General features: G+C 50.4%; 2 protein-coding genes across 2 annotated transcripts in view; both read right to left on the bottom strand.

Annotated features, from left to right (window-relative positions):
* Positions 1 to 5995, bottom strand: part of Cacna1s (calcium voltage-gated channel subunit alpha1 S) — a 67935-nt gene extending 61940 nt beyond the window's left edge. The window contains exons 1-2 of the mRNA XM_031340522.1: positions 5715 to 5995; positions 4121 to 4226 (exon numbers count right to left, since the gene is read on the bottom strand). Of these exons, the coding sequence (XP_031196382.1) occupies positions 4121 to 4226; positions 5715 to 5866 (258 nt within the window). The 5' untranslated portion in view covers positions 5867 to 5995. The remainder of the gene's footprint in view (positions 1 to 4120; positions 4227 to 5714) is intronic.
* A 1336-nt stretch (positions 5996 to 7331) lies between these two features.
* Positions 7332 to 7898, bottom strand: Ascl5 (achaete-scute family bHLH transcription factor 5). The gene has a single exon (XM_031341536.1). It carries the CDS (start codon positions 7896 to 7898, stop codon positions 7332 to 7334), a length of 567 nt encoding a protein of 188 aa, XP_031197396.1.
* Between the last annotated feature and the right edge of the window lie 8787 nt (positions 7899 to 16685).

The following is a 16685-nucleotide window of genomic DNA, read 5'->3' as shown; positions in this document are numbered from 1 at the left end:
TTTTTGCCTTCCCTGAGCTCTGTCTGACAGCCCCCCCTTCAGTGAGTCACTTTCGGTAGTCAGCAAGTCCCATCAAGTCCACTTTATAAATCTTTCTCAAGGCCACCCTCTTGTCTGTCTCCATCCCCAGGGCCTGGTTCAGTTCTTGCAGGGGCCGAGTTGTGTGCCTTTCCTAGATCCCACCCCACCCCTCATGAAGGTCTGAAAAGCTTTTATAAAACACTACCCTGATGGGGTAGAGAGATGGCTCAGAGGTTAACAGCACTCAACGTTCTTCTAGAGGATCTGGGTTCAACTCCCAGGATCCACATGGCTGCTTACAACCCTTTCCACATAGAATAACAATAAATACATTTTTAAAAAAACGCAAAACCCCTTTGCCCATGCAGCTCCTTCAACCCAGTCCCTCTTTCTGATGAGCCTTCCTGTAGTACTATGAAGGCATAATCCCACCCCACTTCTCACCCCTCACCGAACACCTGGGGTATCACTTGGGGTGGGAACAGAGACTGGGGTTCCATTCATATGAAAATGGAAGCTGGAAGTAAGAAATCCCCACTCATAAAGGTGCTAAAACAAAACAGAAACTATTTATCTTTTTGCACATCATTTTTAATGGCCATGGCTGTGTCATTACCTGTCACTGGACTATTGTATGTGTAAGGTCAAACCTTCTGCTAATACCTCTCCTACTATTCTCACCAACAGTCACCATCCTGTGACCCAGAGAGATATGAAGAAAGGGGGCAGGCACTTCTCTATCACACAAACCTGCTACTGCAAACCATGGTGAACAACCAAAACCGAAGGGCATCTAGCCCTCCACTCCAAGAAACACTGTGTCCCTAGGTGGGGGCTGTGCCTTAGACTCTCAGCCCTGCAGAGCAGCCCACTGTGTGGGCTATGGCAGGGTCAGACCAATGGGAGGACATCTATGCCATCTTTCTCACTCCTAGGTTTCTGCCAGGGAGCCCAGGTCTTAGGGAGAAAAGAATCTAAGAGCCTGTGCTTAGAGTCAGAAGGTAGCAGAATTCAAGAGTCTATAGGGGTCAAATCTCCAAGCTGCCAGGGTCACTGTCCCAGGGGACTCTACTTACAAAACACAGTTCAAAGATGAAAAGAAAATTTCAATGCCATGACCCAGAGCATACATTCCAAGGGCTGGTACAGATAAGTGGCCTCAAGGCTGGTCCTGCCAGCATCCGTCAGGCCTTGGGTTAAATACTCTAACTTTTGGAGAGCCTCTCTTGCCCCAAGACTAGTTTACATTCTCTTCCTCAGACCTCACATGTTGCTCATTTCACTTTTAAGTACACATTTAACTGGTTAAATTGTAATTAGCTGTTTAATTGGCTTAGTTAATTGAGCTCTGTGAAGATGGGTACTGTCTTCTCGGTTCACAATGACATCTGGGGGGTATTTTCAGGCAGAATATATATATATATATATAATTAATAAGAAAACTAACTGAGATTTCATCCTAGAGTCTCCCGGACTACCGGAATATTGCCAACTTTCTGTAGGCTCCAAGTAACCGTAAGGGTAAGGGAGAGATAAATGCTTAATCCACTTTCCTCCTGCTCTATCTCTGCTTGTCGTTCTCTTCTGCATGTTGGGAAGATGAATTATGATGAAAAAGTGGTGCTGTGGAGGCCCCAGGATGCTGAGGGGACCCCAGGATGCTGAGGTGACCCCAGGATGCTTAGGGAACCTCAGGATGCTGAGGGAACCCCAGGATGCTGAGGGGACCCCAGAATGCTGAAGAGACCCCAGGATGCTGAGGGGACCCCAGGATGCTGAGGTGACCCCAAGATGCTGAGGGGACCCCAGGATGCTTAGGGAACCTCAGGATGCTGAGGGAACCCCAGGATGCTGAGGGGACCCCAGAATGCTGAAGAGACCCCAGGATGCTGAGGGGACCCCAGGATGCTGAGGTGACCCCAGAATGCTGAGGGGACCCCAGAATGCTGAGGGGACCCCAGGATGCTGAGGGGACCCCAGGATGCTGAGGGGACCCCAGGATGCTGAGGGGACCTCAGGATGCTGAGAAGGCCTTAGGCAAAAGCAGCCTTTGACCCTGAGTGTGGCCTCTGCTCTTGGAACTTCACAACAGAGAGTCAGATTATTGCTCTTCCCAGGTGGTTAGTGTCTCCTGGAGTGCTGGCTTGCCTGGTGATGCTGGCCAGCTTGCCCTCCTCTAGGGTACTCACTATGGTATGTCTCTGAGCGCCAGATTTGACTGAATCTCTGCAGCTCCAGTCCACAGACTAAAGGGAAACTCCACAGTGCTGTTCAGTAAACCATTTTGTTTTCAAGTTGGAAGACCTTGTAATCACTAAGGTGTCGTTTGATGCCCTTAAAAGCAGATAGCTTCTTGCAAAATAGTCAACTTTGTGTGTGTGTGTGTGTGTGTGTGTGCTCATGTGGGTATGTACATGTTCATGCATGTGTAGGTACATGTGTGCATGTGTGTAGCCTGTGGAGATCAGAGGACAACCGGGGGTGGGGTATCATTCCCCAGGAGCTGTCCACCTTGTTTTTTTGAGCTAGAGTCTCTCACTAGGGTTCGCTGATTCCTCTAGGAGAGCTGGCCAGTAAGCCCTGGGGACCCTGTTCGTCTCCACCTTCCTAGGACTGGGATCATAAGCACACACTACCAAAAGCATTTGGTCTCCTAAAGTGCACATGGAATCAAATGATGAAGTCATGAAGTACGGGGCAGACCAAGAGTTCTCCTTAAGTCCATGGACATGGGTAGTTGAACCTGTTTTGTAGAAGGCCCCAGTGGCACACAGCAGCATCTCTGACAGCAGAAGCTGTACTGGCCCTGCCTTCATTGAGTACCACTCCCCTTCCATTCCAGGAACTCGGTTATTTCCACTCCCAGCAAGCACACATTTAGCACCCAGCTTCTTCCCAATTCAGAATAGATTGCCATGGAAACCAGCCTGAGAAGAGGCAGAGATGCACACTCTGGCCCTGGGTATATGCAGATGGGCCTCCTCTCTCCAAACCCTGTGTTTCCGTGCAGAGAAAAGCCCTGGAGTATGGGAGTATGGGACTCCATTGTCCTATCCTGGTGTGTGTGCGTGTGCACATGTGCGTGTGTGCGTGTGCGTGTGCGTGTGTGTGTGTGTGTGTGTGTGTGTGTGTTAGTAGAGGGGTAGCTGAGGCCTCCTGGATGCTGAGCAAGTATCTCACCCTTGAGTCACATCCCCTGTCAGCTCTTTGTTTCTCAGTGGACTTCTCTAGAAGTTTGCCACCCTATGGACCCATCTAACAGAAGGGCAAGATCCAGGGGCTGGAGAGATGGCTAAGTGGTTAAGAGTGAGTACTGCTCTTGCAAGGGACCTAGGCTCAGTTCCCAGCACCCACATTTATTTTTTTAGGTGTACATCAGAGCAAGACAGGAAGACCAGGGTATGAGACCCTTTTGGAAGCAGATATGAGTGCTACCCTGCATGGTGTACCTAGAACTCCAACCTCAAGGGTCGGGTGGGGATTTTTTTTTATTTCTATCTATCAAACTATCTATCTATCTATCTATCTATCTATCTATCTATCTATCTATCTCTATCTCTCTCTATCTATTTCTTTTCAGAGATCTAATATTATACCATGGACACTGAAATTCAAGAGTTCAAAGATGAAGCCACTCAGTGCAGAATTTGCTGTGTTGCAGGTGAAGGACAGGGGAGAGTGGCATTGTAGGCCTGCAATGCCCTTTCTGCAGATTTCTCTATCATATGCCCCTGGCAGCTCAACATAGGCAACCTTCTGGATTCTACTCAGGGAAGGAGGTTAGTGCTCCGCATCCCTGGTTCACCTCACTGAGGCTCAGCTTCCACATCTGTCTTGGTACCACTTTTGGGAAAAGCCCCACGAGTTTGTGCCCGTTGGGTGCTTGGCATTGTGAGTGTTGTCTGATGGGAATCATGGAGTGGGGCTGAACGCATTTAGTCCGGGAAGCCTCGGGGCCATTTAGTAGCTTGGCGGTGAGGACATGAGTCTGCACTGTGAGGGAGCCATGACAGCAGCATCTCCCACCCAAACCAAGTGCAAGGTGACTCCCAGGCTGGAGCTACAAAGCTCGAGAGGAAGGGTGGGAAGGCTGGCTTACCAGGCCGAGGTTCAGAGCGTTGTTGTCGTCCTCTGGCATGGGCAGGTACACTGCCAGGGCCACACAGTTGGCAAAGATGGTGAGCAAGATGATGGTCTCGAAGGGTCTGGAACCAGGGTTAAGGAGAGCCCTCCGTCGATCTATGGGATTTGTGGTGTTGAACGAAAGAAACTCCTAAAGGCCAGTGTGGACAATCACGATAATGCTAAGAAATAGTCAGGCCACACAATGATTTGTGGGGGCTTGTACCCCAAAATGGCTCGGCGGCTGGGGGGGGGGAGACACTGGAATTTGATTATGTTCAGGCTGAGTAGGACTGGGAAAGTGGGGGAATGGGAGGAAAGCCAGCTTTTCAGAGCTGTGTGCACACACTCATGTGTGCAGGCTTGCACTCCTGCCCCTACAGCCCACCAGCAGCCAGTTCATGAGAGTACTCTGGGATCTATCCTTCCTGACTGGCTGGTCATTTAGAAAGCAAATGTGAGGAGGGAAAGCCAGACAGAGTCCTTGGTGTATAGGCAGGGTGGGAAGCGAAAGGCATGCTATGTAGACAGATTTGGATAAAAACCCATTTTCTTCTCAGAAGGTTCAGCTTTTGAAGGGAGGCTGGGCTTGGGGGTGGCATGGAATAGATCCATGGGAGGAGAGGGCTCAGGGGAGTAGAGAGTGGAGAAAAGGGAGACCCTCCCAGGGGAAGCTGCTTTCACAGGAGACACAAGGAGGAAGGGGGCTGGAGGTGATGTGGCCTGGCACAGTGTAGCAATGGGGATCAGACCCGACCCCAGACCCACTGTCGTTCCATGGTTCCATAGCTCCATGGCTCCCTTATCCTTCCGGCTACTCCCCGTTCTCCTTTTTCCCAAGGAACAGCTGATGGAATCCCATTCTTCCAGAGCACGTCAAAAATATTTCAAATATTCCTGACTCTCTCAGAACCCACTCAGCACGGGCCTCCTCTCTGCAGCCCCTCCCCCCCAATAATCCAGATATTATCATTGTTATTTCAAGAACAAACCCAGAGAGAGATTGAGGTCCCTGCCCCCAGGGCACTACTTCTGAGCTAAAACATCCGAGTTTGCTTGCCAAATAAGCAATGTCCAGGGGCCAAGAAGAGCGGGCCTCCCCTCAAATCCATTTCTCCAGGCTCATTTGTAACTGGGACTTTAGCTAGGGGAAGTTGTCTCTGGACTGTCAATCCTTCCTTACCCTCCCTCTGTGGAAGATTTCCTCAGGAGCTGCTCCGTCCTTCATTTTATTCAAAACCTTGGGTGGTAACCCCATGATGACCTGAACGCACTTAGAAAGGCTCCTATGAATACAGGCTCTCTCCCCAAGATGCTCAATTAGCTCAGTGGCTGTCACCTATGACCCAAGTGTTCTCCTCAGGCTCCGACAAGCCCCTTTCCATTGTAGTGGCGCCCTCTCTCCCCGCTTTTACAAAGGCTCCTTAGGCTGATCTGTGGTAAGTTCACCCCTTTTCCAAGAGCCTGGGTCATCCTGATGCTAAAAGTCTGAGCTTTGTGACCATGCCCGCCTCCCACCGCGGCCTCCCACACCCTCCTGCTCCTTCTTGTTCAGGTGCTGAAAAGGATACTTCCATTCCACGATGCTGATGCAGGCCTTCCTCAGGGGGTTCTGGAGAGTCAAGCAGAACAAAGCCCGGGGTGGCCTCGGTAGAATCTCAGGAACTGGTTTCTTAGGCTGCTTCTTCCTCAGCCCCTCATCCTGGGGCGAGGACGGCTCCATGGCTTTCCCTGACACCCCTCCTTTCCCTCGCTCCCCCTGCCCACTGCCCTCTCCTCCCTGTGTCCCCAATGCCCCCACCTTGAGGACTGGACCTGACCGAGCCTATCCTGCTGAGGCAGTCAGACAGGGCGGGCGTGGGGGTGGGAGGATTACTCTCTCTGCTCCCAGCGAGTAAAATTAGCCCCTGCTGCCCAGCCCAAGCTCCTGCGGCCAGGCAGCTGTCATTCCTTCCAGTCCAGCCAGTGACATCCCGATCTGCCCCCAAGGAGACAAGGGCTGGGTGTAAAGGGCTGACTTACTATATCCAGACTTGAGATGGGGTAGGGGCAGTGGGAGACATGAAGGCTTCACAACCGGGACAACGGGGATCAGGAAGAGGAGCCTGTAGAGTGGAGCCACAAACTTCAGACAGGTCCCTCACATGGAGGTTAAGTTTCTCCCCACCCCAGCTCCATGGCTCTGTCCAGAAAATGTGTTGGGTGGTGGCCTAGCTCAGCATATCTCTCCTCAGGCCAGTCTCGGTGTCTGTCAGGACCTGACCAGGATCCCTCTCACACTTGTCGCCCCCATTCCTTCTCCTGCCAGATGTGCAGCCATTCTCCCACTAGAGGGAAAGGCTCCAAGGAAACCTGATCCCTCACTCTACAAGGTCTGTGTGCTTTCTCCTCAGAATGCTGGCCTCTTCCATATTCAGTCTCAGCATGCACTAAGCTCTCTGGAAATACTAGTTGTCTGCAGGAGTTAGCAAACAACCCAAGGTGGAAGGTGGGCATAGACAATACTTCAGGAATCACAAAATCCAACAATCTCTTTTTATTTAGCCCTTGATGTAAACACAATGTCAATGGTCCCTAGAAGCTTACAAGTCTTGGAGTGTGTGTGTGGGGAGGATTAAGTCCAAAAGAGACTACACTGAAGGGTGGGAGAGGGAAGGCGATCACTCGCTGTCTAGGAAGCCGATGGGCACCAGCGACATCACACACACACACACACACACACACACACACACACACACACACAGACACACACACACACACACACACACACACCCTCCTCCCAAGTCTGTCAGCTCCAGGGTGCTGAATGCAAGCATCTGCCTGGCTTCCCTTCCCTTGTCCCTCCCTCAGAATTCCTGCTCTTTAGAGGCCATCAAGTTCCTTAGTATTTGAGGCCATCTTGTGGAAGGCTCAGGCATGGCGCATAATAGAAAGTGCGGCTGGCTTCCTGGGAACTTGGTGTGGTGGACAGCAGAGCCGCGCTGATTGCTGGTCCAGGAGCTGTCCAGAGGGCTCTGCTCCTCACCTCAGACATCACCTCCTGGGATCTCTATCCCAGGCCCGCACATCTGGCTCAGGTGGATGAAGGTGGGATCACAGACCTCGAACACCACTGTCCTGTCCGGCACAGATGACCCAGAAGCCCCCAAGCTGTTCCCTAGAGAGGCAAGTCCAGGCCTCTGGCCAGATCAAAGGCTGGGTTCCTCCGACTCCAAAAAAGGCGAAGAGGAAAAGGAGGATCCACTGGACTCAGCCACCAGGGAAGGAGGCTGCGGCGCGTTGCTGTGGCCCGCGTGGGCGGGCGGCGGGGAGGTGGCGGTGGGTGGCGCGCCGTCGGGGGCGGCGCTCAGCAGCTCCTGCAGGTACTTGATGTAGCGGATGGCAGCACGCAGGGTCTCCACCTTGCTGAGTCGCTTTTCGGCCAGGGCGCCGGGGAGGTGGCCGCGGAGGCGCGCATAGCCCTCGTTCACGCACTTGACCCGCTGCCGCTCGCGCTCGTTGCGCTTCTGGATGAAGGCGGGCTCGAACGGGTAGTCGTACACCCCGAAGGCGCCGGGGAAGGGCACGTAGGGGAACACCCCGGTGTAGGCGTCGTAGTAAGGCGGCTCGGAGTGGCCAGGGTACAGCAGAAAGGGTACGTTGCTTAGGGGCTCGGTGGCTGCCAGCGGTGTCTGTCCTGCAGGGGCCACGACACCCAGCTGTATGCCCCCCGGGGACCCGTGGTCCACCAGAGCTCGACAGAAGTTGCTGTTCATGGTGCCCCGCGGAACTGGACTCAGAGTGAGGCCCTCACCGAATGGCCTCTGTATGGTCCTGACAAAGGGGACAAGTCACATCGCTTAGCACTCTGGGGTGCCGCGAGTTGCTAAGGCTTCATTTTGCCTTTTGGTGTTGGCTTGGACTTCCTAATGTGAGTCATAGCTCTGGACGAGTGCAGAGCCTTGCAGAGGCTCAGCAGGTACCTGCCGTGATCGAGCCTTGCAGTGCCATGTGCTGAACAATCTGGGGACTTTCTCCCTTGCCTCTTCCTGCAGCCCAACACCGGCACTGCCCCTGGCTCTAGCTACGAGCCTCCATGACCAGATCCCCCCCAGCGCCCAATTCTTGTTCCTCGCTGGATCTTGTTGCAGGATTCCCCCCAATCTTCAGCGACGTGGGTGGAGGCGGAGAGCGTGCCAGCTCAGCAGAAGAGGTCCCAGAACTTTGCTAAAAAGTGGAGAAAAATGAACATATCACTAAGGAAAGGCCTTTGCGGTACTCCTGTCTCCAGAAACGACCAGGAGGAAAGAGAGTGGGGGAACGGTGTGGAGAGCTGTTGGCCTGAGCTCAAATCTGTGTTCGCCCCTCAATAGTCAAGTGATATCTTTGAGAAAGATTTCCACATTTGGAGAGACAGAAAACGTCCTTTATAGTTCCTAAGATGAAAACCAAAAGAGTAAAAAACATATCCCAAAGCACCCGGTTCCTGGCCTGGCTGAAGAACGGCAGCCATTAATATTATTTCCTCTGGGAATTCGGACCGCTACCTTCTAGGGCTTCTAAAATGGGAGATAGCCTACCAGGGGAGGGGGGTTAGAGAGATGGCTTCGTGATTAAAAGCCTGTACTGTTTTTTACGGAGGACTGGGTTTCCAGCGGCCAGGTGCTCACAGCTGCCTGTAACACTAGCTACAGAGGGCACCTGTGCTCACCCGCACATATCCATTCGCAGAGACATGATTAACAATAATAACATCAGCCGGGCAGTGGTGGCGCACGCCTTTAATCCCAGCACTTGGGAGGCAGAGGCAGGAGGATTTCTGAGTTCGAGGCCAGCCTGGTCTACAGAGTAAGTTCCAGGACAGCCAGGGCTACACAGAGAAACCCTGTCTCGAAAAACAAAACAAAACAACGACAACAAAAAACAATAATAACATCGTTTAACGCAGCTGATCGAAGTAGCAGGAGGACTGGCAGCAGCGATCTCAAGTTAGCATAAGCCTCTCTCTGGTGAATGAAAGATAACCCTGATTACAAAGTACTCAGGGGTTAGCTGTTTTAAAGTTCCCTGACAGGCAGACTGTTACCAGCCTCCTTCCTGTCCCAGGTCACATGGGTCCAGGAGGACATATGGGTCTCATACCCTCTTGGCTCTCTATGGTACCTTACAAGGTGTCTTCTTTTTTTCTTTTCCTTTCTTTCCTTTCTTTTCTTTTCTATTTTTCTTTCCCCTTTGGCTTTTGGAAACAGGGTTTCTCTGGGTAGCCTTTGCTGTCCTAGAACTCATGCTGTATCTTATCTGCCCTAGCTGAGCCCTGTCCCTAGTACGTAATAGATGCTTCAGAAATCCTGTCTGAATAACCAAGAAAGAGGGTTAGGCCAAAAACTGGGTTTACCAGGGCGGGGCATAATTACATGTAGCCATTCCCAGGTTTTAGAAAGCTGTTATTTGGGAAATAATTGGTTTGTGTTGAGTTTTAGAGCCACCAGGTCTCATCAGCTGGGCATAACAGATCCAAGCGACATGTTCTGCCTCTCTGGCCCTGTTCCCTGTCCCTGTGGGTGTCCACAGTGTTCTTAAATGTCCTTGGAGTGCTCGCAGCTCTGTTCTTCATTCTCCCCTTTGAGGGTGATGCTCAGAGTTTACTGAATGGGTGAGTCATCAGCCTGAATCGAGAGAGATGGGCATCCCTAGGCCTTGGCTGTGGTCGGGTCTTGTCTGTGTGGCAGAAAAGAGCCAGTCCTCTCCCTGCCTGGGAAGCTGGTGGCAGCCTTGGATTTCAGAGTGTCCTCTATGCCCTCCCACTCTTGCCCTTTCACAGGTTCGCATCTGTCCCCAGTTAGCTTTCTCCTCCATGCTGACTGAGAAGAGCAAACCAACAAGGATCCAAAACCCCAGAGTCTCATGCTTGCTCAATTGTGGAAGCTGGTGTATGAAACATCAGGACCAAAATTCCTATCTTCCTGCCCTTTGTAGCAGACCTCCAGAGCTTCCCACCAATGGTAGTTTTGTTTTAGAAGAAGAGTCAACTTTGGAACAAGAAACTAGATGTCCTGGCGGGGTTTCCAGGTCCCAGCCTGGGCTATCCAGGCTGAGTATCTGAGAATTTACTCAGGACATGAATCCCAGTGGGTAGGGCTAAGGCTTGTTCTTATAAAGCTGAACTCCCTCACATTGTGCTGGGCACATAAAGATTGTTTGATGCTTGCCAGTAAATTTTGTGAGACTTGATTGTTTATATTTTATCTGACAGAGGGAAGAAGTTTACTTGTATTAACGACAATTTTAGGGAGACAACTTCCTATGGTTGGTTCACCATTCAGAACTTATTTTTAAAAGAAATAGCATTAGCGTTTGTTATTTTTTTTGTATAAAACTATTCAGAAAGGTGACTCAAACAGAAGCCCACCCCAGTCAGCAGACTTGCTGTGAAATAATGATAATTTTAGCTGTTATTCCTCAAGATGTGTAAAACACTGTTTTAAGTGATATTCTTAACCATTCTCGAGTTCTCACACCACTCTCCTGAGGTAGTTAATATTACCTAGTTTTGCAGGTGAGAAAACAGAGACACATAAAGGTTAAGTCACTTGTCCAAGACCCCATGGTGAGGAATCATGACCTAATAAATTCTAATCAATCATGCCCTGCTTCTGCCTCTTCTGTGGCAGTTCTCTTGGGAACTGTGGCACCTGATCAGGGGATCAGAAAGGCTTGAATGTCCTAACAGAGGCTCTTATTAAGTTAGAGCTCCTGCTGGAGGGACACCCTCCAACCCACCACAGATTAAAGTTACAGTGTATTTAGCTTATGCTGAGATAGGTCACTCTAGTCACCCCTGGGAAGATGTCTTGCTAGTGGTGGGGCATGGAGTTCTTGGAGCTAAATATTATGAGCTCACCCCTGAGACCATGATGAGAAAATCCTTTGTCCAAATTTAGAAACACACACACACACACACACACCACACCACACGATACCACCACCAGCAACAATAACAACAACAAACAAACAAACAAATACAAACCCAGGAGCAGTGGTCCCCTTCCCAACTTCTAAGATATATGAGAATCAGAGAACCTGCTCTTGGCCTACCTGATAGAAATGGCTGTCAACAGCGCCATAGTGTGGTGATGAGAAAAAAATGCAAGTATTTTTGTAGGTCCTGATCCTGTGCTGTCTTGGAGACTGAAGGTTCCAGGACCACCAAGGAAGAGGTGTGTGGATTTCTGTCAACTCCACTATTTTTATCTTGAGTTTGTTAAATATACACATCACATAAACTTTCATTGCACATGAATGTGCAATTACCTGTGTTTCGTTATTTGAATAAAAATAAGAAGTGCATGGAGTGAGCATTAGGCACCTTACTAGGTAAAGGGGTGGCTCTGTAATAGAGCAGAGTGGATTTCCCTGCACGTAACCCTAAATACCTTGCATTCTCACGGTCTTCACTGGGGCTGGAGTTGGGGTCCGAGGTCAGAAGATGGCAGAACAACCTTTCCACAGGCAAGAAGAATGCAAGTCTTCACATTTCTGCTGTGTTTCCTATGGTTCTAACATATTCAGTGCACAGTGGTGCTTTCTGACAGCAATGAGGCCACTTCCTGGGCCTCCCCTCCATTCAACTGCCCTAATCCAGAAGAAGCGCTCAGTAGATGGAGACCCTGGCTTTTAATATCATCCCTCCCAGCCCTGGGCAAGGTAGTTATGAACGTCTTTCCACAAAGTGCTCCACAGCCAAACAGTTTGATAAACACAGCCCGAATCCCCTCTTGGGGATCCGTGGGGTCTGGAGCAGCTCTGCAGTAAAGAAACCTATTTGTGTTGAACCTGAAAATTCAAAACAAACCGCACAACACTTTTATGAAATGCTTAAGCCTTAAATACACTTTGGAAAACTCTGCCTAAAATATCCAGAATAAGTTCTCAAAGTAAAAGGGGCAGGCAGTGGTGGCTCACTTAATCTCAGCACTCACGAGGCAGAAACAGGCAGATCCTGATTTTTAATCCAGTCTGGTCTACATAGTGCATTCCAGGACAGCCAAGGCTATGCATAAAAATCCTGTCTCAAAAAAAAGAAGAAGAATAAAAGAGGAGGAGGAGGAGGAGAAGGGGAGGAGGAAGAGAAGGAAAAAGAAGAGGAGGAGGAAGAGGAGGAGGAGGAGGAGGAGGAGGAGAAGGAGGAGAAGGAGAAGGAGAAGGAGAAGGAGAAGGAGAAGGAGAAGGAGAAGGAGAAGGAGAAGAAGAAGAAGGAGAAGAAGAAGAAGAAGAAGAAGAAGAAGAAGAAGAAGAAGAAGAAGAAGAAGAAGAAGAAGAAGAAGAAGAAGAAGAAGAAGTTTATGTTACAAATGTCACAACTCCTCTCGGGGGCTTTGTCTAATCGCCTGTAAATATTTTAGAAAGATAACCTGGCCACTCTCACAAGTATATTAAATGCTTTCAAATATGCATCAATATGAGCAGCCATTTTGGAATATTTTGCTACATGGGATAGGATAACTACATCTATGGGAGCAGGAGACCAGCAGTCACATCCCATGACTGTGAGCTCACCTGTACCTTAGATGGGCTGGAAAATGATGCCGTATCTGCTGGGCTGACATAACTCGGCAGTCTGGATCAGTCCTGCTTGCCCTTGGTCTGTCCAGACTGAACTGAGTTCCCCGTGAGGCCCTCTTGTTCCTTCCTCTCTGATCCCCTGTCTCGGGGCTGGGGATCCCTAACTGCTCCCCAGCCCCCTTTCTGCAGCCAGTTTTACTTCTCAGGACTCATCTCAGATGCGCCCTCTAGTGCTTGCTGCTTTGCCTAGCACTCTATTTCCTTAGCTCATGTAATTCTTGACCCTGAGAGACTGAGAGTGCCTGAAGCTTGTTTGCAATTTACCAGGGACAGTTGGTTGATGTCTGAGAGTCTTTTTGGAGGGTCTTCTTGGTTGGACAGGGGCCCCAGGTTGTTTTTTTAAAGAGTTGTTTATTTATTTTGTGTATATGAGTACACTGTAGCTGTCTTCAGACACACCAGAAGGGTTGTGTGTTGGATCCGATTACAGATGGTTGTGAGCCACCATGTGGTTGCTGGGAATTGAATCGAACTCAGGACCTCTGGAAGAGTAGTCAGTGCTCTTAACCTCTGAGCCATCTCTCCAGCCCCCCCCCCCCCATCTTCTAGGTTTTAAAAGAGTTGTGATTATTAAGGAGTCTGTTGACAGCTAGAGCTGGGTGGGGAGCCTTGTCCCTCCTAGACCACTTGTACTACTCAGAAGTCTCAGGAAGAGGATCTGAGAGCACTTCCCACTTCTACCTTCTCAGCCCCAGGACCGAGGAGGAGACCTTCAGAGAGCCCGTTACCCAGGAGGCCCATGGGAAAGGCAGCCCAAGGTGGCAGCTCTGGCTTTGGGTATACAACTGACTACTCTTGTCTCTGGCCAAGCTGCCTTAGCCCTGGTTTCTCGGAGCCTCAGGGTTTCATCTGGAAAAAGAGAATAGTGCCATTCACCTCTGTGGCTACTACAGAGAAGGGTAATGTGGACGGCCATGTGGCATCCCCTAAGAGCTGAGCTTTGGTCAGTAAGGCAGATGGTCCAGAGTAGAACTAACAAGAGCTCCGGATTCTCTGGTGGTAGTAGCTATGAACAAGCTCAAGGTGGCAGTGCCCACTATCTACATGGGAGTTGGCAAGCATCCTGACGCTGTACCTAACGGCTCTCAGAATCACATCTGCCCAGACGACCACATAAAAGGAAAATTCTGTACATTAAGTCCCAATTTCCCAGGTATGATCTGTCTGTCAACCCACCCCAACAAATGAACCTTGAGCTCCTCCTCTTGAGGAGCTCTGTGTGGGCTGAGTGCCCATGAGAATGATTGCTGTCCTTAGCCTCAGAGGAGGGCAGGGTCACATGGTAGTAGCCACACCTAGTATACACACTTAACACCCACATACCAGAGAGCTACTCCAAGCCTTCGGGGTCAGACCTGATAACACCTGGAGTCACAGATGAGGAAACTGAGGCACAGAGGAGCTGAGTAACACAAGGTCACGTGGTTGGTAGAGGCAAGTTGAGCCACATTGGGGCGGCTGGGCTCCTGCTCCCTCTACATGACAGAAACCAATCCCACCCAAGAGAAGCCGAGGAGAGACTAAATTGCCCCACATGGTGGAAAGGGAGGCACCCTGTGCTTACATCCCAGCCTGCTTCCAGCTTCTGGGAATTGTGGGCAGTATTGCGTGTCTGATGCCCCCAGGAACTGATGATTCAGCAAGGAGGTTAGCTAAGCCATTTTGCAAACTGGGGTTCCAGAATGATATCAAAGGAAGACCATCATTAGCTTTTGTGACTATCACCTCTCACAGCAGCCACCCACCAAGCATCATCCTCTCTTCAGTTTGGGACCATTTTTCCAATGTCCTTTCAAACCTGCCTGAGCTTTGGGAAGCATGTGTTCTCAGTTTATCATCAGAGGGCCTGATAGACTCACCCACAGGAACAATGCCCTTCTGTCTCAGGAGCCAGCAACAACTTAAAATTTGGAACAGGCCCAAAGCAGACAATAATAGCTAACCCTGGAAGCCAGGATCTTCCATGCCAGTCTCTGGTCTAAACAATACATGTGTGTGTGTGTGTGTGTGTGTGTGTGTGTGTGGTGTATGTATATCATTAATTTTCACTACAGGATAGATACTGTCTTATCAGTCAGGAGAGCAGACATAGAGAGGAAATGGCTCTCTCAAGGCCACTCTGATTAAACCTGAACTGGGAACCAAGGGAACCTAGTCATATATGCCCTGGAACAAGCCCGTCATTAGCCAGTCCAGGGAAGAATCTTTATGAGCCCAGGAGAGTGAGCAAGCCTGAGATCCAAAAGAGCAAAAGTGCATTTCATACACAATGCTCATTCCAGCTAACCCTGGGCACAGCTTCCCATTGTATGCTAAACCTGGAAGAAGAGGTTATGGCTTTGGGGGCAGGACATCTGGATTCTTGTCCCAAGCTAACTCATTCTAAAACTAACCTGCCCCCTGAGGTGTCCAGCAAGTCTAGTGGGGTGGGTATCTGATCACTGGAGAATGGGGTTGGGGGCAGGACTGGGAAAGTATGACCAGGAGTTTGGGAGCTGGCTTAAAGGGACATCTACTGCTGTCCCAGTGCTACGTTGCTGTGACCCCTGTCCTGAGCACCATCCCACAATGTTCAGGAAGACTTGGGGCTCCATCAATCACACTGATCTCACAAAAAGGCTACACAGATGAGAAACCTTCCTGTGGACAGTGAAGGATGGTCAGGGTAAAGCAGGCAGTTCTGCTGAAGAAGTCCATTGTGATCCCAAAAATTCTAGAGTGTCCCCTGGTGTGGAACAGCCAGTCTGCACGCTGGAGCCATGCACTGAGATCTGAGGGCTGCTGAGAACAGACACTGCCTGGGGGAGCTGCCTGTCATCACCATGGCTTCCTTGAGCGTCCTGTTCTGGATCCTAGGGCTCAGCTCACATAGAGAGCAGTACTGTGGGGGCCCATCTCATTGCCAACCCAGAGGACAGAGGAAAAAGGAGCCCCATGTCCTTTTTCACAAAGAGTTCCCTTGCAGGATCTCACTGGAGAAAATGCTTTAGGGACTATGGAGAAAAAAGCTTTGAGGTTTCCCAGGGAAGACATCAGACTCAGAACTTCTAGATGGAAAGTGACTCAGTGCTCCAGGGCTGAATGGGCTGTCAGGCAAACATGACCGAGCACCTGGGACACTCCCTGCTGGTGTTCACTCTGGTGTTTATGTCATGGTAGAACTATGTTGTTTTTAGTGCCCTCCATGGGAGAGAAAGGTTAGTTGAACCAGGCTCTGAGATCAGGTTAGACTGCTATCCTGGTTTCCCAGACTGCTACCACTTCATCCCCTTCATGATGGCTGAGGTCATCACCTCCTCATTCCCCGAGGATGCCACTGAATTCTCTGGTCTGCCTCCTTCCCTTTCTCATTCCTTCCTCCTGCGGTTTAGGACCTGGGGTTCTGGAACTAGCCAGATGTGGCTTAGAACCCTGACTTGAGCATCTCCCAGCTTTGGGAGCACGAGTAAGTCTCTCTTAGGCCTCTTCTTCTTCTGGGTGGGACTAGCTCCAGTACCTGCCAGGGTTAAGGTCCAGGAGGGCCAGGCCTCTGAAGGCTGCTTGGCCGAATGCTCGGTAATCAACAGCTGCTGTTGATGGGGCAATAACTGGTGTCCAGGCTCTGGGTGCGTGATCTAGATTCATCTGTCTAAAATACAACTTTGATCATGGGACCCCCCGTAGAGCAGCCATTGATACCTCCTGTGGTCTCGATTCCCTTGCTTGGCACCAGGAAGCAAGTTGCTGGAACTGGAATCCACCTGGAAGTGGGTTGTTACCAACCTCCTCCTTCTCCACAGTCCCCATCAGCCCCTAAGCTATACCATGATCTGCTCTGTTCCCTTCCTTCTCTCTATCAGCCTTGGGTCCTCTCCTTCCATCCTGTGTTCATGGGATGTTCCCTTCTCTACCCACCTACTCTTCCTCCTCCCCCTCCTCCTCCTCCCCCTCCTTCCCCCCCT

The sequence above is a fragment of the Mastomys coucha genome, unplaced genomic scaffold (genome assembly GCF_008632895.1).
Source record: "Mastomys coucha isolate ucsf_1 unplaced genomic scaffold, UCSF_Mcou_1 pScaffold1, whole genome shotgun sequence".
Taxonomy (NCBI): Eukaryota; Metazoa; Chordata; class Mammalia; order Rodentia; family Muridae; genus Mastomys; species Mastomys coucha.
Note: the sequence above shows the minus strand (reverse complement) of the source record. Positions and strands in the feature narration are given on the sequence as shown.